General features: G+C 43.9%; 1 protein-coding gene across 2 annotated transcripts in view; it reads left to right on the plus strand.

The window, feature by feature from the left end:
- The first annotated feature begins 10102 nt into the window (after positions 1 to 10102).
- Adam17 (ADAM metallopeptidase domain 17) overlaps positions 10103 to 25270 on the plus strand; it is a 53857-nt gene continuing 38689 nt past the window's right edge. Inside the window, exons 1-2 of one of the 2 annotated variants that reach the window (XM_075984076.1) lie at positions 10103 to 10388; positions 22692 to 22824. In XM_075984076.1, coding sequence (XP_075840191.1) covers positions 10292 to 10388; positions 22692 to 22824 — 230 coding nt within the window. In that variant the 5' untranslated portion in view covers positions 10103 to 10291. The remainder of the gene's footprint in view (positions 10389 to 22691; positions 22825 to 25270) is intronic. The other variant, XM_075984077.1, reaches the window with a different exon arrangement.

Genomic DNA, 25270 nt, shown 5'->3' on the forward strand with positions numbered 1-25270 from the left:
CAGGCTGAGGCATTACTGGGGTTTTGTTTTTCCTTTCCATCTGGAATTAGTATTCAGTGTGCTTCTGCTATTTCATGTCGTTGGAAGTATTTGTCCTGCCTGATCCTACAGCTATTCAGTCCCCCCCCCAAAAAAAACACACAGCTTATATTAATTATAAACTGTTTGGCCTCTTAGTTCAGGCTTATTACTACTAACTAGGTCTTAGAACTTAAGTAAACTTCTTACCTATGTTTAGCCATGTGGCTTGGTACCTTTTCTCAGATATTCTCATCTTGCTTCCTCTGGCTGGTGACTGTGTCTCTCTGCTTTTCCTCTTCCCAGAATTCTCCTAATCTGGTCACCCCACCTGTACTTCCTTCCTGGTTACTGGCCAGTCAGTGTTTTATTAAACCAATATGAGTGACAAATCTTTACAGTGTACAAGAGCATTCTCCCACAGTAGTTTCATCCCTGTGAGTCTTTCCACAAAGGCCCTTCATTTAAGCCATTCTCCATGATCATTTTCCCCCCAGACTTAGGGACCCTGTCAGGAATCTTGGAATATTGGTTTACTGGTAGAACAGAGACAGCTGGCAACACCACAACTTTGAACTAGGAAAATAAATAGGGTGAGGTTGGTAACCTTTTTTGAAATTAGACTCAGTCTAAGATGATTTGATGGAGAGCCTAGAAGTGAAGCCGTCTGGTCTCATGTGTACTCACTAGCGTTAGTGCTCAGGGACGGAGTGTCAGAACTGTGATCCACACAACTTCACAACTGTCGCCATGGTCTGAGCTTCACTTTTTTGGCTATAAAAGGTGCACAGTCTACTCTGTGAGCTACTGCATCAAAGAATTTGATGTGTGTAGGGGATTTAACAGGTTGAGCATGGTAGTAAGCACCTATAATTCCAGCTAGCTATTCAAGTAGAGTCAGGAAGACCCTTTCTCAGCCAGGTATGGTGGCACATATCTACAATCTCAGTACTTTGGAGGTTCTAAGACCAGCCCGGGTTACATGAGCCCCTCCTGTTTTTAAGAAACTTCTGCTCAAAATAAAAGAAGGGCTGGCGGTAAAACTCAGTGGTTTCTTAGCGTGCAAAGGTATATCAGGTCAGCCTAAATTGGAGGGTTCTAATAAAGTGAAATTGTCTACTATACTGAGCAGACCCATTACCCTACATTGTCAAGGACACACACAGAAAAATGAATGAAAGGCTTAAAAAACTATTAAGCAGTTATGTTGCTTCTAATTAGTGTCCTCTGATGGAAAACCAGGAGAAATTTTTGTTGCTAAGTTAGAAAACACCAAGACCCAGAGAAGAAATGTCTTTGTTTCTCTTTGGTCAAGAGTTTACTTGCCTGATCTGTTAGCACAGAGCTGTAAATATCATTATCTGGAAGGCTCAGACTGAGTTGCACAGATTATTTTTTTTAATATTTATTTTTTTTTTTATTTATTAAAGATTTCTGCCTCCTCCCCTCCACCGCCTCCCATATCCCTTCCCCTCCCCCTTTTTAAAAATATTTATTATGTATACAATATTCTGTGTGTATGCCTGCAGGCCAGAAGAGGGCACCAGACTCCATTACAGATGTTTGTGAGCCACCATGTGGTGGCTGGGAATTGAACTCAGGACCTTTGGAAGAGCAGGTAATGCTCTTAACCTCTGAGCCATCTCTCCAGCCCCCAACAGATTATTTTTTAAGAGGTGGGGAGGGGTACCCACTGTTGCAGCTATTAGTATTAATGGAAGTAATTTCAAGTCTTCCCCCATTAATTAGATTTTTTTTTTAAGTAGCTTTATGTGCATTGGTATCTTGCCCTCCCTCATTCATGTTTTGTGAGGTATCAGATTCCCTGGAACTGTAAACAGTTGTGAGCAGCCATGTGGGTGCTATGAGAACCCTGGTCTTTTGGAAGAGCAGCCAGTGCTCTTAACTGCTGAGCCATCTCTTGCCCCCGACAAATGAGTTTTTATCTGTATGTCTGTCTATACACACATATATGTGTGTGTTACATACTTCTTACTACATAGTCTCCATGGTAAGCCTAACTCCATATCTATACAGCTAATATGTGTAATAACCACTTACCTGAACATCCTAAGCTATAAGTTGCTGTTCAAGGCTCTCATCTAAGAGCTATGTATGTTGAGCTGGGCATGTGGTACACGTCTATGGTCTTAGCACTTGGGAGGCAAAGGTAGGTGATTTGAAGCCAATCTGGTATATGTAAAGAGGTCCAGGACAGCCAGGACTACAGACTACCCTGTTAAAAAACAAAACAAAACAACAACAAAAAACAGTTATATGTATTGGGTACCAGCTAAAAGCTCATAGATAAATGAGAATGCTATCATACGCTTATATCCCTACAGCTGGGAGGCAGAAGACCATGAAAGTGATTCCAGCCTGGGTTATACCATGAAATACTATCTGAAGAGAGGATGTTGATAAGAATGAAATGAGAAACTGCTTAAATTAGATGATAAGAGATCGATTTTACCATCTTTGTAGACTGCCAGGTTTCATCAGAGACTTCAAAACTATGTAGGCAATAAAAATCTGTGTGGGGGGGTATTTTTTCTGTGTGTACACCTGTACACAATGCGTGCCTTGCACATGCAGGTCAGAAGAGGGTGTCAGATCCAATGGGACTGGAGTTTAGGCAGTTAGTACTGATGTGGGTGTTGGGATGAACACAGGTCCTCTGGAAGAGCAGCCAGTGATCTTAACTGCTGAGCCATTTCACTAGCCTATCTGACAGGTTTTCTTTTCAGTTTATGAACAGCAAGTTGGCAAGAAGGTAGGCTGTAAACCCTGAGCCTTTCTTAAGTGCCTGTTTTCATCAGTCCCTCCCATTTCTGGTTAAAATATAATAAACTCTAGGCACAGTCTGGAGGAGGAAATGAAATGTGCTGGACTTCCGAGGAAGCTCACTTGCCTTTGTGCAGCAGATGGAAAACGCTCCATTTAGTTAGAGGAAGAGTGGTTCTACTAACTGCTTTGGGGGCAAAACTCAAAAAGCCTGACATATGCATCTTAATAAGGTTCACATTGATTAGTCTCCCTTAAGATAGGTGACATTTCATACCTCACTTAGGCCATCCCCTCTCTCAAGACATGTCTCAAGGGCACATACTTCTCTACCTAAGAGCTTTTGACTATAAAAGCATGGCTTCTCCCATGTCTCCCCAAATAGATCTCAGTAGACTTCTGCATTAAGTGCTTGACTTGAATGACCTGTCACTGAGATGGTAGAGGTGACGTTAGTGGGTGGATGACCTTCCAGCTGTTCTTTTATATTCTAAAATGTCAACAAATCGTCTGGCGGTGGTAGCGCATGCCTTTAATCCCAGCACTGGTAGAGGCCAGTCTGGTCTACAAGAGCTACTTCCAGAACAACTAGGACTGTTACACAGAGAAACCCTGTCTCAAAACCCTCCCCCTAAAAAAAAAGTCAAAGAATGACCAAATACCAAGGACCGTACTATATTCAAGTAATGAGCCAATGATCCACTCCTTAATGAACTTGCCTGATCTATATTCCTAGGTAAGACAATAAGTAGATAGATGGTAGTATCTACCCAAGGTGACTATGTTTTGGTTTCCTAGTGTGGCCAGTAGGTCTAAAGTAAGCACCATACTGCATGGATCACCCAGGATCAGAATTAGGGCTTTTCTCTGTGGCACATGCACAGTCTGAACACACATTGAATGCCTTGGCTAGTCTAGACCCTAAATGCTTCCTGAGCGAATCTTGGTCAGTTCTGGTGATAGGTCCCATGTCAGCTATGATGTGAATGCTCCTCTTTGATCAGGGAGTCCACAGCGTCAGATACTCCCTGATCCTGTCCTTAGGGGTAAATCAGTCTTGACACAATGGATGGTCTAGCCTGCCGGTAGCCAGGAATCCACACTTAAACTGTAATCAAGTTATTGAGCATTGAAGTGGGAGGAACACCACCCCTCTGGTTCCAAATCAACATCTGTTTAACAACTGATAGATGTAAAAGCCACTTCCAGATTCTGGTCTATTTTTGCAGGGCCTTTTACCTAAAACTTCCTGTTTTTCTTGTTGTTACTGCCTTTGCATGTGGTTAGCTCGCATCTTAAGACAGATGAGAAGCTTTCTGCCAATGGGCAGAATGGGATGGAAGAAGGGGAAAGACAACAGCTACTTGACAGTAGCTTTGGGCCTACAGAAAGTAAATTGCTGGGCAACAATTGGTGACAATTGGACTGACTTACAGATTTTATTGTATTCCTTCAAGCAAAAATGGGACTAGTGGAAGGACAACTAAATCCCAAGAGACTTAGCCTCAACCTCAGGATTCAGAAGTTGTGAGAAACATTCTCAATTTCTGCTGTTTTTTGGCATCTTCCTGTCAGAATGGCTTTGACGGCCCAAATATCTGCATCACAGTAACATGGCTCTTCTGCCTATGCATATAAGCAGGCTAGATGTGGGAAACTCAGCATTGATTAGTGTCCTGGGCTGTTGTAAAACACCTTCACAGTTCATTTATACTAGTGCTGCTTTGTTTTTCTTTCTAATTTCTGGGTATGACTACTGTTTTTGTGTATGTCTGAGCACCATGTGTGCCTGGTGCCCTTGGAGACCAGTAGAGGGCATCAGATCCTCTGGAACTGGAAGTAGAGTTGTGAACTGCCATGTGGGTGTGTTGGGAACCTGACTCCTTCAAGAACTCTGAGCCATCTCTCCAGACCCTGATTTCTTAGTTTTGTGCGGCCAATCAGTTCAAATCAAGACTTGGTCACTTTAGACCTTAAGTAATTTCAACCAAGCTCCTTTCCATTTATTCTCTTCATTTATACTCTTATGTTTAGTTTCTCATGTGGTCCAGTTACTCAGAGCTGCCAAGGGAACAGGCATTTCAGCAGGAGGAGAACCTCCACAGCCCCACATTTGTATATATGATGTATGATCCTCTTGCACCTATCCAGAACAGCCACTGCAGGTGATGTGGAAGGGGAGGTAATACCAAGTTACAAAGTTTTAGAAATGGATCTTTTTTTAATATTTATTTATTTATTATGTATACAATATTCTGCCTGTGTATGTGCCTGAAGGCCAGAAGAGGGCGACAGACCTCTTTACAGATGGTTGTGAGCCACTATGTGGTTGCTGGGAATTGAACTCAGGACCTTTGGAAGAGCAGGCAATGCCCTTAACCACTGAGCCATCTCTCCAGCCCAGAAATGGGTCTTTTTGAAATAATGTTGTGGCTCATTTCTCACTGAAATGGATGGGTTTTTTTTCCCCAACTTTTGAAGAGAACTGACCGCAGTTATAGTGGGTCTGGTTTGCTGGCCCATTAAAAAAATCTCCAGCCTGGGGATGTGGCTCCATGAGCAGAGTGCTTGCCTAGCATGTATGAAGCTCTGGTTCGACCCCCACATCACATACATGGGACACTACACACCTCACCTGTAATCTTACCACTCAGAAGGCAGAGGCTAGCACATATGAAACCCTGTCTCAAAATAATTTCCCCCAAAATAGTGTGCTTATATTCAGGCTCCTTGAACAGTTTGTACCATGTTTGCTTTCTAGTTTTCTTTCTAAAAGGATCTTACTGCTATGTATGAATTACTTGAATTAAAACCTTGGAAATGAGTTCTTGGTACATGAACTTTGTATAATCATATGTAAAAATAGCATCTTTGAGTCCTGGGAATTAATATTTCTTGAAGGGCTATCTTTACCAACTTTATTCAGCAGCAAAAATAAAAGACATCCAAATTCAGGAATAATTAGCATCTTCAAAATAGTATAGGCTCTGTGGCAGGTAGGGTAAGAGGTGGCTCATTGGTAGATACTTGCTGTCAAGCCTGATACGTTTGATTCTCATGACCCACATGGTGGAATGAGAGAACCCACTCCTCCCAAGTTATTCTCTGTAGGGAGCAAGTAAAATCCATGTCAAGGATTTGCAATGCTTTAGCCCCATTTGAGTGACAGGATCTTCCTGAGGTCTGAGTGCAGGTTTTGACTGCAGAAACTGTCCACCGCAGCCCCTCACTCCCTACCCTGCAAATGTTCACAGCACCTTGAAAGAAGCTGTTCCCTCAGATGAGCAAACCCTGCCTCCCTGCTCAGTTGTATGTCATAAATACTCTGCATGTCTGTAGTGCTCTGGCTGCCCCATCAGAAAGCCCAGACCACTCAACACTAGCTTTTTAGTGTCTGTCATCTGCAGTGATATTTTATGTTTTAATAAATAATTCCTGAACATCAGAAGGGCAAAGCTAGGCCGTTAGCGGTCAGGCAGTGGTGGCACATACCTTTAATCCCAGTACTAGGGAGTCTCACATGTCTTTAATCCCAGCACTAGAGGGAATATAAAATGAGAGGAGAGGTTTAGTCTGCAGGGGCCCAGCCTTGGTAGAAGTAAGACTTCTAACGGCTGGCTGCTTTACTTTTCTGGTTTTCAGGTTGACCCTCAATATCTGTCTGGGTTTTTATTATTGGTGCTACAGTCATTTCATGAACCTCACTGTCCCTTAGGGCAGTCCCTAAAGCCATGCAGGGCACTGCAGTTCTCTTCCGCATGCATGCGCTATGTACATACACATACATACATGTTTTACCAGCTATTTCGCTAGGTTTTTTTTTAAAAAATTTATTTATTATGTATACAACTTTCTGCCTCCATTTATACCAACACGCCAGAGGAGGGCGCCAGATCTCTTTACAGCAACCATATGGTTGCTGGGAATTGAACTCAGGACCTCTGGAAGAGCAGACAGTGCTCTTAACCACTGAGCCATCTCTCCAGCCCCATTTCGCTAGGTTTTATCCTGGAGATTGGTTCCCCTTTTATCCAGGATGGCCTCAAACTCCCCTTGTCACCAAGCATGACCTTGATCTTCCTGCTTTCCCTTCCCAAATGCTGGAACTATAGGCTTTTGCCACCAGGTCTGGCAAAAGTGGGATGGTTTGTGGTGCCTGCACCACCTGGAACCGTGATTGGGCAAGGGTCTTGGGATTAAAAAACACAGAAACATGGGTCACTCCTGAAACAAGAATGCCAGTTTTATTGTGTTCCAGGGCAGCTTATACAGTGCTCTCCTTGGCTAACAGCCACACCCTAGCTCTTGGGATATTTCAGCTGCAAACCCACCAGAAACCACTTCCTTGTTATCAGGAACTCATGAGGGTCTCGTGTTCAGAGCAGCTGCAAGCATAGGAAATCAGGTGGTTTACTCTGGCAGGCAAGGGGTCATAGAAAGTTCGGGATCTGAGGGTCTGCAGTCCCCAACAATGGTGCTTAAACTTAGGGCTTCATGTGTGCTAGGCAAGCATCAAGCTACATCTTCAGCTCTCTTTCTTGGGGTGAATAACACTGCAGAAGCAAGGATGTGGTATCTAACAACCACAAATACTTAAACTGACTTGCAATCTATTCCTGAATAATTCATTTCATAGAGTGGAATCAGTAAATTTTAAGCAATCTTTTATTTGTCCTCATTTTTTTTTTTTGAGTCAGGGTTTTTCTGTGTAGCCCTGGCTGTCTTGAACTCAGAGACCCTTCTTTTTCTGCCTCTTGACTGCTGGGATGAAAAGCCCTCACGGTTAAGAGCCTCCTTTATTAAATCTTGAAGCTATTTCAGATGTTCAGATGAAGCCACAACACAACATGGTAATGGCTATATAGCAAATTGTTCCCAAGTAGGATAATAACACAGTAAATCTTTTTAAAATTTATTTTTAGGGGTGTCTTATCTGCATTGTGTGTGTGCACCATGTACATGCGCGCTGTCTGGTGGTGAGAAGGTGGCATGAGAGTCCCTGGAACTGAAGTTACAGATGGTTGTGAGCCACCAGGTGGGTGCTTTTTCCTGCAAAGCATCTCTCCACCCCAGTAAACATTTCTGATCTTGTTTCTGAGGATCAGGTGGGGCTGCAATGATCTCAGAAGTTGGCTGCAGCTATAGCATTCTGTAGACTTGAGGTCTTTGGCTGGTGGCCTGTGTTCCTATCCATCCCTCTGTGTGTTTCCTGTGTGCTCTCAGAGTGTGAATACTGGCTTTTCTTAGTGGCACATACCTGTAGTACCAGGACACCAGTGAGGCTGAGACAGGAGGACATTAGTTCTGAGACCACTCCAAAAGACTGTCTACCAATGTTAAAGCAATAGTAACAATAAAGACGGGAGAGCATGAGATGGAAGAGTATGTAAAAACCTAATTTTGGAAGTGACATGCCATTATTTCTACTGCATGTGTGTTGTAAGTCACACCAACAATGGAGGGAGGGGACCACTGGAGAGTGTGGTGGAAGATCCAACAGTGCTGTGAAAATTGGAGCTATTTCCTTTCCTAGCAAGCAGAAAAAGGATGACCTGACAGTTAAGTGTACATATATTTATGACGGGAATCCCAAATGTGGCAACCAGTTAATATTTATAATGAAAATGTTGCCTAGTGGGAACATATTTTTAAAACGTTATTTTGAGAGTAAAAAAGCTTGAAACCAAGTATGGTGGCTCACGCCCTATCATCCCAGTGCTTGTGAGGCCGAAGGAGGAACATGCCTGGGCAGGGTCACAAAATAAGCCCATCCCAGACAGGACTCCAAAGCACCTTTCCTTCCCGCTAAAACCAAGAAAAATCCCACAATAAACCCTCCAAGACCAGATGTGGACTGTCAGTTTTTCGACTTTAAGTTTCTCCACACAGCTCTAGCTGTTATTTTATGAGACCATGTTTCTCTGTAGCTTTGGAGCCTATCCTGGACCTTGCACTGTAGACCAAGCTGGCCTCAAGCTCTCAGAGATCCTCCTGTCTCTGCCTCCTAAGTGATGCCGCAGCCCAGCCTGACTGTTGTTTTATGTCCACTTCCTAGCACTGGGATGCAGGCACAGCCCAGCACACCAAGCTCTACGTGCCAAGGACAGCTATGCTGACTTAGCCTGAGAACTTGGCGGATAAAGTAGATCAGGAGTTTTTAAAGAACTGCAGAGTGGTTCTCAGCCTATGGGTTGTGACCCCTTTGCTGGTCACATATTAGATATTCTGCATATCAGATATTCACATTACTGATCATGATAGTAGCAAAACTACAGTTATGAAAAATGTTTTGGTTGGGGATCACCACAACATGAGGAACTGTATTAAAGGGTCACAGCATAGGAAGGCTGAGAACCACCAAACTAGTATTCACTAAATATAGCTAATTGCCTTTTCTGGGCAGGGCATTGCAGGGGACACAAAAATATAATCCAGTGTACTCAAGTTACAAACTTGAGGATATGGAGCCTGAATACTCGAAAGGAATACCCTAAGACTTTTATTTAAAAAAACAAAAACAAAAAAACTATACACATCTAATTTATGGGGTTAACTTTTGCTTTTTGATTTGAAGTGTGTCATGAATATGTATGAAAGCCTTTCATATCTAGGAGAATGTAGGGACTAGAGTTAACTTGCCAAAAACTGTACAAACTCAGTAATTGTTGAAAATGACGCAAGACTTTAACTGGGACATTCCACAAGGAACACATTTAAATCACAGTTTATCTTTTTCTGAAGGACAACTTGAAATCTTATCAGGACGCTAATAATACTCAGTATTACAAACAGCACAGGGCACAGTACTTAAAAAAGAAAAAGGTTGCAAAAACACAACTACTCCAAACTCGATGGATCGAGCAGGGAAGCTACGTGAGTCAGGGGAAAGAGAACGTGACAATGGAGGCCTGGGCTCCGGCAGCAAGACGCGGAGCTGCACAGCAGACCCGCCAGGGCCCTGTGGCGGGCTGCACGCCTCCATCCTGTCACCAGCGCCTGCGACATTCTAATCAGAACGAAGGCGGCCGCACGCGCCTGACGGCCTGCCCATCGGCTCCCACCTTCTTTCCCCGCGGTCACCCGGGGACAGAGGCGAGTCCGGGCTGGGTCGAGTCAGGACGGCGGGAGCAGAGGGCCAGGATGGCGCCAGTCAGGCCCCAGAGGGACCACGAAGGAACAGAGCCGACAAGATGGCGGCGAGCCCGCGCCTGGGCGGGGCGAGCCACGCCTCCCAGAATGCTCTGCGGTACCCCTCTTCCGGCTGTGGGTAGGTCTGCGGCTGCGGCCGGAAGCGGGCTGTAGCTACTCTCAGCGAGCGCCGCCTGCACTTCCGGGGCCTGGAGCTTCGCTCTAGTTCTTCCCTGTAGGCGGCGCGGGAGGGAAAAGTTTGCGGGGCAGTGCTGGGAGGATCACCTCCTCCTCCCAATGTGAGCAGTTTCCGCGAACACTCTCCAGGAGCAGGTTACCCAGAGAGGTGGCGGACGGGAACATGAGGCAGCGTCTCCTCTTCCTGACCACTTTGGTGCCTCTCGTCCTGGCGCCCCGACCTCCTGCGGACCCGGGCTCTGGCTCCCACCCGCGACTTGGTAAGAGTTGGGGGAGCAAACTTGAAAGCTGGCCTCAGAGGGCTCGGTGGGACGGGCGCGCTGGGTGCGGGGTATGGGGCGCTAGTGGCGCGTCCCCAAGGTCCCAGTGTGGGAAGGGGGTGTGGCTCTTGGCGGTCAGCGAGAATAGACACGGGCTTGTCTCTGAGCGAGGAAGGACATCCTGGATGGGGTCTCTCACAGGGACCGAGGGCCAGAGAGGGGTCAGGTCTCCTCGTTTTGTATTTCTGGAATGTGTTTAGCGGAGAGGTGCAGGCATGGGGATGGTTCGCGCGTGGAGGGTCGAGGTCCTTTGCTTGCTAAGTGATTCTAAAGGGTTAGGGGTGTCTGCCAAGAGCAAGACCCTGGAAGAAAGGACGGCCCCAGAGCCCCACAGCGACATGCTGGCTCTCAGAGGCTAACTAGAATTTCTTCTGGTGGAGGCACTTAAGCAGTAATCTGGTTGGAAGGCGGCGACTGAAGTAGTTTCATTTGCCTTTCCTGACTGGGTCTGGAGTCTCGGAGTTCGAATTCCAGATCCCCCCTGATCACTTGCTTGTCGGAGAGGTGCTTGGTGGAGAGAGCGAGGCTAAAAGTTCCCAGTCCAACTCTGGATTGGCCACTGCGCGTGCTTTCCTTGCAGCTTTGAGCAGATTCCCAGGGCTGACCCGTTCAAATCATTTTGAGCCTCGAGACCAGAGGTTTCCTACTTAGATTTTCTAGAGAGATCGGATTGAGAGGATGGACATGCGGTAGAGGTGTCGTTTGGTGATAGGGAACTTACGGTACTTTAGGACTCTAGCTTTCAAAATGTTGCCCTCTGTGACAGTTCAGTCAACGGTAACAGTGTGAAAGAGTGCATTCCCCGTTGTGTGAAGTTAAGGTCTTGTCATTATAGTATTTTATTATGCAAATTGAAGCCCTGTGGGTTTTCTTTATGTTTGTTTTGAGACATGGACTCCCTCTGTAGCCCAGGTTGGCCTGGAACTTGCTGTGTAGACCAGACTGGTCTCGAACTCAGAGACTGGTTGCTTCTGCCTCCGAGTGCTGGGTTAAAGACCTTGCACCACCACTCCCAACCTTGTCAGTTTTTTTCCCTTGTGTTTGTATCTTATTCTCTGAACAGAGGTTGTAATTGACTGGCACAGACATTGAATGTATTTTTTTTTTAATCCAAATAACTTTCTGGCGTGTGTTAGCATTTTAAAATGAATTACAAGTGACAAGATGAAAGAAAGTCAAAGGAGCTAGCTAGGAAGTACTGAAATCTAAGTTGATAAAAGCGGAAGGAAAACTTTTCAGAATGATAACAGAGCATGAAAGGACACGCTCATTTTCAGGATGCTATTAAGAATAAACTTGTATTTGAGACAGTGAGGTGATTTTTCACCATTCTTACAGGGTTTGTTACAATTCTCCTGTCCGCAGGTGCAAAGAAAAGCATAAATCAATCCTAGGGAGTCACAGTGTAGAGGAAAAGCTACATTGTTCCTAGATCTATTCTCAGCAACATTTGCAGATCATGGGACTTTTAAATTTTATTTTTACTACTGAGTCTCACTAGATAGCCCTGGCTGCCCTGGAACCTGCTATGCAGACCAGGCTGGCTCTGAACACAAGTCTGCCTCTGCCTTTCTCTCTCTCTCTCTCTCTCTCTCTCTCTCTCTCTCTCTCTCTCTCTCTCTCTTCCTCTTTCTAATTCTAATAGCAAAGTATAGCACATCTGTGTTAGAACAGCAAAACAACAAAAAAACCAAAATCTCTTGATCTAAAATTTGAAGAACTCTTATTGGGGCTGCCAGGAATTATGCCTGGTATTGAGATGCAAAGTAAATGATAATCCACCTTTGAAAGTTGATGACTTGGGGTAAGGAAACTCATTCAGGGACCTAAGCAGGCACATTTAAAGCCACATGGAGTGTGTTAAGACATGCTGGTGGCAAGTAGTGTGTGTGTGTGTGTGTGTGTGTGTGTGTGTGTGTGGTATGCTGATAAACTCGAGGTAAATTTCAAAATGTTTCAGACACAAAAAATCTGTGACCTACTTCTTCCACCCACTCCATCCTCTTTTATTATTCAAAGTAACACAAAGGAGAAACAGTTTTGAAATCAAAGTGAGACTTATCCACCCCAGCTGTAACTTCACTATGATATCATGACTAAGCTCATGTGACTCATAACTTTCCTAAATTATGCAATTCATAACAGTTCCTGAAATCACTTTTTGTGACCTACAGAATACCTTAAAAGCCATGTTTCTGTTAAGTATATACTTTTTGCCCTTCAGAAAATTGATACCTAATCAATATTTAGTACATTTATGATCTAAACATAGAACCAAATGGGTTAATTAAAAAAAAACCCTATGTCCTTAAACTATGAAACTATTTCTTGGTCTTGAACATCCATGTCTAAATAATAGTTAGGTTAGGTTAAACAGCAAATAATATCATGAACTGCCAAACAAACAGAAATGCCCTTCTTCAGATGTCCACAAGGCTTCTGTTCATCACTTCATGCTCATGACAAGTCACTGCATTCTTCTGAGACCTATTTTTTCCTACTCAATAAACAGTGGAGTAAGCTGGGCGGTGGTGGCGCACGCCTTTAATCCCAGCACGCGGGAGGCAGAGGCAGGCGGATCTCTGTGAGTTCGAGGCCAGCCTGGTCTACAAGTGCTAGTTCCAGGACAGGCTCCAAAGCTACAGAGAAACCCTGCCTCGAAAAACCAATAAATAAATAAATAAACCAATAAATAAATAATAAACAAACAAACAAACCAACCAAACAGCGTAGGGTGGTGATGTCTCCCAGGAGGGCAGTGCTTGCTTAGCATTTCTGCTCAAGGCTCTGAGTTCGAGCCCATCTCACAGCTCAGTATCGGCAGTACAGTTGCACTCAGGGTTTCAATGCGCTGCTCTTCATGCTAAAGTTGCTGTTGACAAGCCGCAGTCCTCCAAGATCCAAATCCTTAATACAGAGATTACTCTGCTCTACAGGGGTAGTTAAAGAGGTGACCATTTCTGTGAGAGGATGAAGAACTAAGCAGAGAGCCCCAGTGGGGGAACTGGAGAAGTCCTTTTAGCTTTCATAGGCGTTTCCAGAACGTTAAGTGTGGAGGTCCTCCACATCTGAGCGTGATTGATTTTTGGATCCTTTGCTGTGTGTGTTGTGGAAGAACACCGGTGTATAAGTGGAAGAATAATTTGAAGAGCCTGTGGACTGGCTTGGCAGGGAAGGAACGACAAGAGAGTCTTCACCGTGGTAGGGAAGTGAAAGAAAGGTTCCTAGTGCTGCTTTGCTCCAAATCAGCTGGCACGTCCCTCCCCAGCTTCCTCTTTGTGCCTCACCCAACAGGAGTTGCAGCCTCCAAAGAGTTGGGCTGCTGCTCTGGTTTCACTTGCTCTTTGCGTTCCCCTAACTTCTGTGTCTCTGACCTTGTCCTGTTCTCTGAAGCCCCACTCGTATCCAGCTGACGTTTACACTCTGTCTTCAAAAGCACGGTAGTGTGGAAGGTTCAGAATTATGCTATTTGGTTTTGTCTTTGATTTTGATTGGAAGAGGGAGGGGCTGCCCCTTGTTTGCTTTAGTGTGTACCGGTGTACCACAGATTCTCAGGGCCCAGGCTTTCTTCAGGGGTTCACCTGGACTCTGCAGATCCTTTAGGGCCAAGCAGCTGCCGGTTACAGGACTTGTTAGAGTCTTGACCTAGGTTAGGCTCAGCCTTGGTAAGCACTGACCGTAGAGTATTAGTTGAAACAGCTGACACTCCCCAAAAGTCAGTTTTGGTTCCAAGGTTCTGGTTCCCTGGCCTAGTAGAGAGCACTGCTTTCCGTGTTTCATCCCTCCGGCCCAAGAAGGATACATCCGTTCCGAGGGCTCGCACACTGGCCAGACTGCATCTCTCTGCTGTGTATTCTGGGAGTACTGACCTTGGGTCTTCAGCAAGGCCCAGCAAACAGTGGTGCAGCCCAGGCTTCATTTTTTCCATTTTTATTGTTGTTTGGACAAAGAGTCTCACTTTGTAGCCCACACTGGCAAGTGCCAGGGTGAGTGAGTGTGCGTGTGTGTACTTACAAATGTACATACATACACACATACATACGAATGTCTACCTAGGTAGCCGAGCTAGAATCCCAGGAGTCTTTTAGTGATACTCAGTGTTCATTCAGCAGCTTACTGATTTCCCAGATTCCAATCTTGTTTGTTCCATACTGAAGTTCATGGAGATTTCTACTTAACAGTGCCTTTAGTGCCGGGCGGTGGTGGTGCACGCCTTTAATCCCAGCACTCGGGAGGCAGAGGCAGGCGGATCTCTGTGAGTTCGAGACCAGCCTGGTCTACAGAGCTAGTTCCAGGGCAGGCTCTAAAGCCACAGAGAAACCCTGTCTCCAAAAAAAGAAAAAAAAAAGAAAAAAAAACCCCAGTGCCTTTACTCAGAGTCCAAACTCCTTAATATTTCACTCCGTGTTCATTAACTGACCTCCTTCTGCTGCTCCAGTCTCACAAATCAATCTTTATTTCTTTTTAGAGAGGGTCTCACTTTGTTGTTCTCCCAGTTTGTAACTCACTGTGTAGGCCACGCTGGTCTTGAACTCACAGAGATCTGCCTACCTCTGTGGTTTAGTGCTGGGTTTAAAGGCGTTCGCCACCACAGATGGCCTGATGCCATATTCTTGCTGAGATGTTCTACACTACAGTTCAACTGAGTTACCTTTCCACTTCTGTGTTTTGCACAGACATAACTGCAAGCAAAACACACATAGAACTGGAGTTACAGATAGTTGTAAGTACCACGTGGGTGCTAGGAATCCTACCTACATATTCTGGAAGAGCAGCCAGTGCTCTTAGCCACTGAGCCATCCCTCAAATCCTGACCTCGTCCTTTTACTACAGATAGTACTTCCAGGGAAAGCACTTCGGCTTGCCAGGCAGGGATGCTAATCCTGCTATGTTCTTCCATATTGATTGTCACACTTTTTCTTTTGGCAGGTGAACACTTTATGATAATTTTGTGATTGTTCGTCCCCAGTGTACTAAAAATGTATTTCCTTTTATTTCTGTCACATTGCCAGGAGGTTCTTAATGAGTATTAGTTGAATAAATGAGTCCTGGTTTGAAAAGAGCAAAAAAGTGTGTTCGGGAAAGTTGAGACAAAGGTCGGAGAATAGAGAAAACACAAAAGCAGAAGGATGATAGGTCCCTAACTAAACACCACTAGATAATGCCAGGTGGGGGAACTACAGCCGAGAGGAGCAGGGCAGTGGTACTGAGAGAACATTCTCCAGCTGACCTTTTAAACGGTCTCGTTTTCTAAGCATGTTTCTAGCTAGCTGAACTAAAAGGCTCAGCTGTTTCACATGGTGGCTGTAATCACAGAATGGAATGGGCAACTGCTTTGGATTTTATAGAGTCTGTGACCAGGTGCTGAGCAAACAAGGCTCTTCAGGTCTCCGGTTGAGTATGAACTGCAGTAAATGATACTGTAGTAAAGTCAGTGAGTTATACTCTGTGTGTGTGTGTGTGTGTGTGTGTGTGTGTGTGTGTGTGTGTGTGTGTGTGTGTGTCAGAGTCTCACTATGTATCATTGGCTGGCCTGGAACTCACTGTCTCAACCAAGTTGGCCTCACACTCTGCCTCCTGTGTGCTGGGATTAAACGTGCACACCACCATGCCGAGCAGCAGTTTATACTTTACTGAGAGATTTGGGTGGGATGAGAGAGACATTTTGTTGCTAGGTTATAGGAGAATGTGACCACCAACAGTTGAAGTTCTGGAAGTGAGCTGCAGTGGGAAGCTGAGGATCCAAGGGGCACTTTCTAAGAGACAATATCAGGAGCAGTAGTTGGTTTCAGTTTGCCTTCCAAGAGAGAGCTGTTTTTTACTGAGTTGTTTGTAATAGCTCCAGGACATCTAATTTGTAATATCCAGTTATTAAAAGAAAATAATTGCAATGAAAACTATTGCTAACTATTTTAAAGTGTGTTAGCAAGCTACATTTAAAAGGCGCTTATTATAGACAGCTTGTGCAAAATAACTCACAGTGTTTCTATTTTGCCCTTATTTTTCTTCCTGCTCCATTTTTATACATAGTTAAGATATTTGGGGTATGAATAGGTTTTAAAACCCTCCCTTTGCTCAATATTGTAGGTGTTCTGCTATGAGCAGGCTTTTAAATGGTGGATGGTTTCCCCCTGTCCTTGGGACATTTCCACAGCTTCTCTCTGTTTTACAGTTTAGCTTATCCTGTTTCTGGTTCTTGTTTTTAAAAGCAGTGCAAGGTTGAATAAAGAGTGAACTGGATGACCTGAATCTTAAACACGCATTATCTGTAAACACGAGCCTGGTGCCTACTCTGCCTTGCTGTAAATTTAAGGAAGTGTGCAAGAAGCACCCTATGTGGAGTGTCCCCACAGGCTTGCTTATGTATTAGCTGCTTGGTCTCCAGCTGGAAGCATTATTTTTAGTTGTTTACTACTTTAGCCTAAGTGGTTTTCTCTTTTCTTTTCCATTTCTCTTATGGTGTAGGACAGGGAGGCCTTTAGGGGCTGGTGTCCCTCCGTGTTGCCTAGGGTGACTTCGAACTCTAGCCTTCCTCTTGCTTCAGCTTTCAGTAGCTAAGCTTGCCAGTAGGAGCCGTCATGCTGCCACACTTGCTTAGTGGTTTTCAAACCTGAATTCACATGAGAATTACCTGGAAGGCGACATAAATTGCTGGTCCACACACTGAGGGTTTCTGAGTGTTCGTATTTCTAACAAGCCCCCAGCTGCCGATGCAGCTGGTTTGGGGGAACCACACCCTGAGGAGCCCTGGTCTATGTTATTGACAATGAAAGTACAATATTGAGGTAGGATTCTAAGTCAGTAGGTATGATTATGATCTTAATGAAACTGAGTTCATGTACCAGCCTGTATCAAGGCAATTGAAGACTTGTGTTGGCACTTCAGCATCGAAAATTCATGTAATTTGTGAACGTGAGCCTGATGAGCCAAGCTTCTATGCTGAATGTTTTAACGATAGAATCCTGTGATGAGAGCTGCATGTGGTGGTCTTCACTAGGAAGGTGGATGCAGGATCAGGAAGGAGTTCAAGGCTAGCCTGGGGCTCCGTGAGCAATACCACAATAAAAAGACGTTGTGGTGAATAAAACGTGGCTCCTTCCTGGCCATTTTTTAATCTGTGAGATAAAACATGTCATAAAACAAAAAGTGTCAGAAGAAAGATACTGAGAGCTGTAGAGTCCAGAGGGAAGAAAGGCCATTTTGCTTGAAATGCTGAAAGGTCGAGACCAACTAGGTAGACAGTCCCAGGAGGCCTGGCTGTCTTCACAGGCTTTTAAAAGCATCATTTCAGAAAAGCTTGAGTTTCTCAGCCTGGATGAAATTCAAAAACCCAGTGCGGTGTTGCATTCGGGTTTGGTTGTATTTTTCTTCCTTTCTTTGGTTCTCTGACACAGCAGTGGCATCAGAGTTTGGGGTGGTAGACGCATTATTTAGTCTTCGTCCTCATTCGAAGTGTTCTGTGGAGATAGTGTAGTGACTCACGCAGCACAGCCCCCAGGAGAAAAGCTTGGACATTGTTGAACAAGTTGGTTGACTAAAAGGGCAAGCTTCTGAAAGGTTTTCTGTTGGTGCCCCTAAGCTTTGTGATTGCAGAGTCAAATCACCAGCTGCCATCTTGTGGTGGGAGAGCCAATAATATCTGTAACAGCTTTCTTCTGGATTGACTTCAAAAGAAAATTCTGTTAACACAAAAAATAGGGTAATATCTAGCAACTGTGAATTTTGAGTCAGAGCCTTGAACGAATGTTGATTAACTTTGATCTGGTAGAGCCGGGCGGTGGTGGCACACGCCTTTAATCCCAGCACTCGGGAGGCAGAGGCAGGTGGATCTCTGTGAGTTCGAGACCAGCCTGGTCTACAAGAGCTAGTTCCAGGACAGGCTCCAAAACCACAGAGAAACCCTGTCTTGAAAAACCAAAAAAAAAAAAAAAAAAACAAAAAAACAAAAAAACTTTGATCTGGTAGTAGCATGCCTGCACTCTTTTTTTATTATACATTTTTATTGATATTTATTGAGCTCTACATTTTTCTCTGCTCCCCTCCCTGCCTCTTCCCTCCCCCCTTCAATCCTCCTCCACGGTCTCCATGCTCCCAATTTACTCAGGAGATCTTGTCTTTTTATACTTTCTACTTCCCATGTAGATTAGATCTATGTAAGTCTCTCTTAGGGTCCATATTGTTGTCTAAGTTCTCTGGGATTGTGGTTTGTAGGCTGGCTTTCTTTGCTTTATGTTTAAAAACCACCTATGAGTGAGTACATGTGATAATTGTCTTTCTGTGTCTGGGTTACCTCACTCAAAATAATGTTTTCTAGCTCCACCCATTTTCCTGCAAAATTTAAGCTGTTGTTATTTTTTTCTGCTGAGTAGTACCCCGTTATGTAAATGTACCACATTTTCCTTATCCATTCTTCGGTCGAGGGGCATTTATGTTTTTTCCAGGTTCTGCATGCCTGCATTCTTGCTTTCTCGGGTTTACTTAGGTATTTAACAGGAAGATAATCTTTCCTACCACCCTATAGAAACTGTTTAATACTTTTATCTTGCTTTAATGTCCACACCTCTTTTCTCTGTTCTTTGCTAGTTCCTCTCTTCCTTTTTTCCCTTCCCTCCCTCCATTCCATTCCTTTATTTTCTCCCTTCTTTCTTTGGAGACAGACTTACTATGAATGCATTTCTCTGACCTGAAGTTTGTGTGTAGCCCCCACTCTCCTGCAACTGTGCTTTTCTTGTCCCAGCCTCCGGAGTGCCAGGCTTATAGGCGTGCGCCCCAGGCCTGCCTGGCTGAGATCTGTTTTCTTGTGCATTCTGTGCTTCATACTACAATGAGTATTCTGTAGCACAAGGACTTTGTTCTTTTGCTGTTGTGTTTCAGCCCTTGGACTATTTAGTGCTTGGCTCACAGCAGCCGGTGAATGAGCTGAGGAACGGACTGATTGGGAATATTCAGGGACTATGCTCTTGGGTTCATTAATTTTCTTAAAATTTACTTACTTTAATTTTGTATCTGCCTCTTATGCCTGCATGTTTGTGTCCCACTTGTGTCCGTTGTTCTTGGAGGTCAGAAGAGGGTGCCAGGTCCTATGGAACTAGAGTTGTGAGCTGCTATTTGGATGCTGGGACTAAACCCCAGATCTCTTCAAAAACCACAATTACTCTTAACTTCTGACCTGTCTCTTCAGGCCTAAACATATATACATACATACATACATACACATATATACACACACACACACACACACACACATATATATATACGTATATATATATATATATATATATATTTTCGAGACAGAGTTTCTCTGTAGCTTTGGAGCCTGTCCTGGAACTAGCTCTTGTAGACCAGGCTGGCCTTGAACTCACAGAGATCCACCTGCCTCTGCCTCTTGGGTGCTGGGATTAAAGGCGTGCACCACCACTGCCCGGACTACATTATTTTTTTCCATTTATTTATTTATTTTTTTATTAAATTTACTTATTTATTAAAGATTTCTGTCTCTTCCCCGCCACCGCCTCCCATTTCCCTCCCCCTCCCCCAATCAAGTCCCCCTCCCTCCTCAGCCCGAAGAGCAATCAGGGTTCCCTGCCCTGTGGGAAGTCCAAGGAACCCCCACCTCCATCCAGGTCTAATAAGGTGAGCATCCAAACTGCCTAGGCTCCCACAAAGCCAGTACGTGTAGTAGGATCAGAAACCCATTGCCATTGTTCTTGAGTTCTCAGTAGTCCTCATTGTCCGCTATGTTCAGCGAGTCCGGTTTTATCCCAGACTTTTTCAGACCCAGGCCAGCTGGCCTTGGTGAGTTCCCAATAGAACATCCCCATTGTCTCATTGTGTGGGTGCACCCCTTGCGGTCCTGAGTTCTTTGCTCGTGCTCTCTCTCCTTCTGCTCCTGATTTGGACCTAGGCCTACATTATTTTTAAGGCTGAATGTGAAAGCACAGGCAGGCCTGCAACCCCAGCACCAGGGAGGTGGGATAGGATCAGGAGTTCAGGGTTATGCTATGTTATATAGCTTGTTCAGGGCCACCGTGGACTGCAGGAGATTCTGTCTCAGTCACACCTCGCCATACTCCCAACTCTGTCACTCTTAAAAAATGAGTGTGATGGCTTGTATTTTTAATCCTAGCACTTGGAAGACTCAGGCAGGAGGGTTGCTGTAAATTGGAGGTCATTTTGCACTACAGTAAGGCCCTGTCTCAGAAACCCAAAACAAACAAACAAACAAACAAAAAAATACCCATAATCCCAGCACTTGGAACGCTTGAGTTTCTGGGCTGCATAGTACTCTCCTGTCCCCAAATAAAATTACTCTTAATTTTTGGTTGACATGAAATAATTGGATGCTTTTGACATTTCTTTTAAAACCATTTAAGTTTTTACTGTGTAACAAACATTAGCCCAGAGTGCTGCTGCCCTGTAGTGAGGAATTCTAGGTCCATTTGAATGATTTGAATGGCCTTGATTATTGAAAGAAAAGGAAAATATCAGCTCATGTATTTTAGGCAGCTAATATTTATTTTTATTTTATGTATGTGAGTGTTTGCATGTGCCTGATGTCTGAGGAGGCCCGGAGAGGGTGTCAGACCCCCAGGAACTAGAGTGACGGGCAGGTGTCTACTGTTTTTAAGTTAAAAACCTTACTTTAAAGCTCTTCTTTTGGAGGAGGCAGTAGAGGCTTGGTTAAAAACATGGAGAGCAGTGGCATATACTTTATTATAGTAGCTCAGGTTTTGAATCTCGTACTTTTTCTGAACTGCCTGCAGGCAGTGTGTCTTTGTTTTCTTGGCTGGCAACTTGGTCTGGTAAAGCAATAGGTGTTCGTTTCCTTCTGGGCATTAGTGCCCTCTCCCTGTACCTGAGTTGGTAGAGGCTGGTGTGTCTGTTTGGGGTGGCCATGGTAGTGATGCTATTGCCAGCCCTCGGGTTTGAGACTGAGTCTTGCTGACAAGCCCAGACTGGTCTGTAACTTGGGTTTGGGGACTTGTGTGCTTTCCTGGCTTTAGTTTCTTAGGCTGTTAATACATATCATCTATCAGTCTTCTTAGTACCTGTTCATGGATGAGGGATTGGGTTAGCTCAGTTTGACAGGGAAACGGTTGGATCAGCTACTTTTATCTTGGACATTTTAAACATGCATGCTAGAAATGCCTTTTATCTTGAAGTCTCATGGTACTCTTTGGTGTCTAACCTCACTCCGAGTCCAGCTCCCGGCCCTTCAAGAGTCTTCCCACATCTAGCTTGTTTGCCGCACTCAGAGTGTAGTTGTTTCTGTGTTCTTAAGTCTGTTACCTCCTTGCCCCTCCCTGCTTCCAGGAGAAACTGGGTCATTTGTTCTGCAGGAATCTAACTTTCTAGGCGTGGCCGATGGCTTCTTGCACTAGTTATTTAACTTGGCAGCATCTGAACCTTTTATGTCCTAAGAATTTGAACTTAGATCTTTATTAATTCAGGTTCATTCTTTTTGTAAGGACGTGATTTGTTGGCCACATACCCAAGCACTTCAGCTTATTGTCTGACACAATTGTCTAGTAGGTTTAAGTGCTAAAAACCTTCAAGATTATTGACTTAATTTTTATGTCTATGAATGTTTTGCCTGTATGTATATATGTGTACCACATGTGTGTGGTTTGTGCCAGTGGAGGTCAGAAGAGGGTGTCAGATTCCCTGGACTTTGATTTATGGATGGTTGTGAACAGCCATGTGGGTGCTAGGAACTGAACCTGGGTCCTCTTCCTCTGCAAGAAAAGGTGCTCTTAACTGCTGATCCCCCTCTTCAGCCTCTGGCAACCTTTATCAGTCTGTTAAAGATTTGTTTACTTTATTCTATGAATGCTTTACCTGTGTGTGTATATGGGTATATGCCATATGTATACCTGGTACCGATGGAGGTCAGAAGAGGGCCTTGGATTCCCCTCCTTGGAATTGCAATTACAGGTAGTTGTGAGCTGCCATGTGAGTGTTGGGATCTGAACCCAGGTCCTTTGGAAGAGCAGCAAGTGCTCTTCACTTCTGAGCCACAGCTTCAACCTCCATAATCTTTTTAAAAAAAATCTTTTAAATTGTGTCTGTGTGACGGTATGTGTTGGGTGCCCACAGAGGCTAGAAGACGGCTCTAGATCCCGTGGAGCTTCTGAACCATCTGATGTGTGTACTGGGATCCGAATTCGGATCTGAGTGCGAAATGTTCTTAACTGACTGAGCTGTCTGTCTAACCTGCTAATAACTTTTTTACCTTTATTTCAGAGAAACTTGATTCTTTGCTCTCAGACTACGATATCCTCTCTTTGTCTAATATCCAGCAGCACTCTGTAAGGAAGAGAGACCTACAGTCTGCGGCACACTTAGAAACACTACTAACTTTTTCAGCTTTGAAAAGGTAATTGGAATTATACATAGAGTAATACTGGGGCAATGTGAAGGTGGGGCAGGCTGGCTTGTTTTGACAAAAGCAGTAAAAAAAGGTATCTACAGAAATCTTAGGAAAATACTTCTTCAAGATTTGTACTTGATGTAGTTACAGTATGTCCTGTGTGACTCTAACACTGTTTAATGTCTATTTTAAAAATGTTTAAAATACTTTTAAAAATTTATTAAGAGTATTACCAATGATAACCATATTTATAAAATTCTAACAGTTTTATTAATTGAATGCTTATAATACTTTTTATTTAATTTTTTTTTAAGATTTATTATTTATTTTATTATGTATTCAGTGTTCTGCCTGCAGGGATACATGCAGGCCAGAAGAGGGCACCAGATCAGATGGTTGTAAGCCACCATGTGGTTGCTGGGAATTGAACTCAGGACCTCTGGAAGAACAGCCAGTGCTCTTAACCTTTGAGCCATCTCTCCAGTCCTATTTTCAAAATTTTTTATTCATTGTTTTATGTATGAGTGTTTTGCCTGTCTTTATACCACATGTGTGTTTGGTGCCTTCAGAGGCTAGGGCATTGGATTCCCCAGGACTGGAGTCACAGAGGTTTGTGAGCTGTGATGTGGATGCTGGGAATCCAGCCTGGATCTGGAAGAGCAGCCAGTGTTCTTAACTGCTGATCCATCTCTCCAGCCCCTATTTTAAAAATTTTTAATCATTTATTTTTACTATTTATGTTTGTGTCTGTGTGAGTATACATGCATGGGTGTGTTGTAGTGCCTGAGGAAACCAGAAGAGTATCTAATCTCTTAGAGCTGGCATTACAGGCTCTTGTGAGCCACCTCAATGTGGGTGCTGGGATCTGAACTGACAGTTAAAAGGGCAATAAGATGGGACTGGAGACATGGCCCTGGTTGAGAGCACTGACTGCAGGGTACCCAGTTTGATTCCTTGCAGCCACATTAGTTGCAAATATACATACATAAGAAAGAATACATACAATCTTCTTTGAAAAACAGTGGGGAATATAAATATATGAGCTTTTAAGAAATTCATTGAATAAGATTTTCAAATAACAATAAACATGAGTAAGGTTGCCAATATTTTTTAGGTCAAAAAACCCAGCTCAAACAGCCACAAAAGGCTAGGCTCTACCCACTTAGTACTCCAGTTAAAGAGACAGTGGTGAGACACACATTAGAAACAGGGGTTCAGGGACCATCAAGTTCATCTTCTAGGTTCCATCATGAGGTTTACTCTAAGCAGAGAGAACACTGGGTCATGGGAAAGAGCTACTTAGAATTAAGCAGTGCTGATCAAGATGTGATTCTCCCTGTCCTAGTCTCGGTTCTGGTTCATTCGGTGGTCCAAAGAAGTTCTTATTGGTTGTCATTACTCTTATTCTTACATTTTATTCTTATTCTTGTCATTACTCTTAAGGCTTGGGTGTAGCCTTACACTTCTGGATTATTGTTCTCATCTGGGCTCCTGTGAGAGATTGTTCTTCCTGGGAATACACAGTACTTGTGTGCCCAGTCCAAGTGCTTGTTCAGTAATATATGTATCTGGTTTAAGAACCAAATTGTCCCAGAGAAACAGATTAGTTTGTAAAGTGCTTGCCTAACACACTCAGGGTCCTGCGTTTATTCCTAGTACCCCACCCCAAAACAAAGAAAAAGCAACCTTAAAGAGACTATAGTAAGTCATTTTCTAACTAAATCCTAGATCCAAAGAGTTTTTTTTGTTTGTAAACTTCTAAAAAGTTTTAGTGCATTAAAATATTTTTTAAACATTTACTTATTATCAGTGGGGATACTCACACTACAGCAAATGAGTAGAAATTAGGACAGCTTGTAGGAGTTGGCTCTTACCTTCCACTGTGTGAGTTCCAGGGGCCATCACACTTGGCAGCAAGAGCCTTTGCCCATTGACCATCTTGATGCCTCTTCAGTGCGTGCATAGTTTTGCATATAGATTAAAGTGTAGATACATGCCACCATGCCCTCACTATGTTGGTGAGTTCAACCAACACAGACGAAGTTTTCATCTGAAATGAGCATGTACAGAATTTGTCTTATTATACCCTGAAAAGTAAGTAAAAGTAACTTAATCAGATTATTTATTTATTCATTCATTCATTTGTGACAAGGTCTTGCTGTGTAGCCCAGGCTGGGCTGGAACTCACTGTGTAGATCACACAGGACTTAAACTTGCATAATTCTGCTTTTCAGGTGCTAGGATTACAGGTGTGTGCCTCCACATCTTGTTTGGTGTGGTGCTGGGGAACATGACCTTTTGCCTGCCAGACAAGCCCTCTGCCAGCTATGCTATGTCCCCAGCCTAGTGGACTAGGTTTTTATCAGCAGGTAGCTTTCATCTTCTCTAAGGGCAAATATCTCACACAGTTGTTTTGATTTATGTTTCAAGTGAAACATTTCATTTGTTTGTT

This window comes from Microtus pennsylvanicus, chromosome 8, assembly GCF_037038515.1.
Source record: "Microtus pennsylvanicus isolate mMicPen1 chromosome 8, mMicPen1.hap1, whole genome shotgun sequence".
Taxonomy (NCBI): domain Eukaryota; kingdom Metazoa; phylum Chordata; class Mammalia; order Rodentia; family Cricetidae; genus Microtus; species Microtus pennsylvanicus.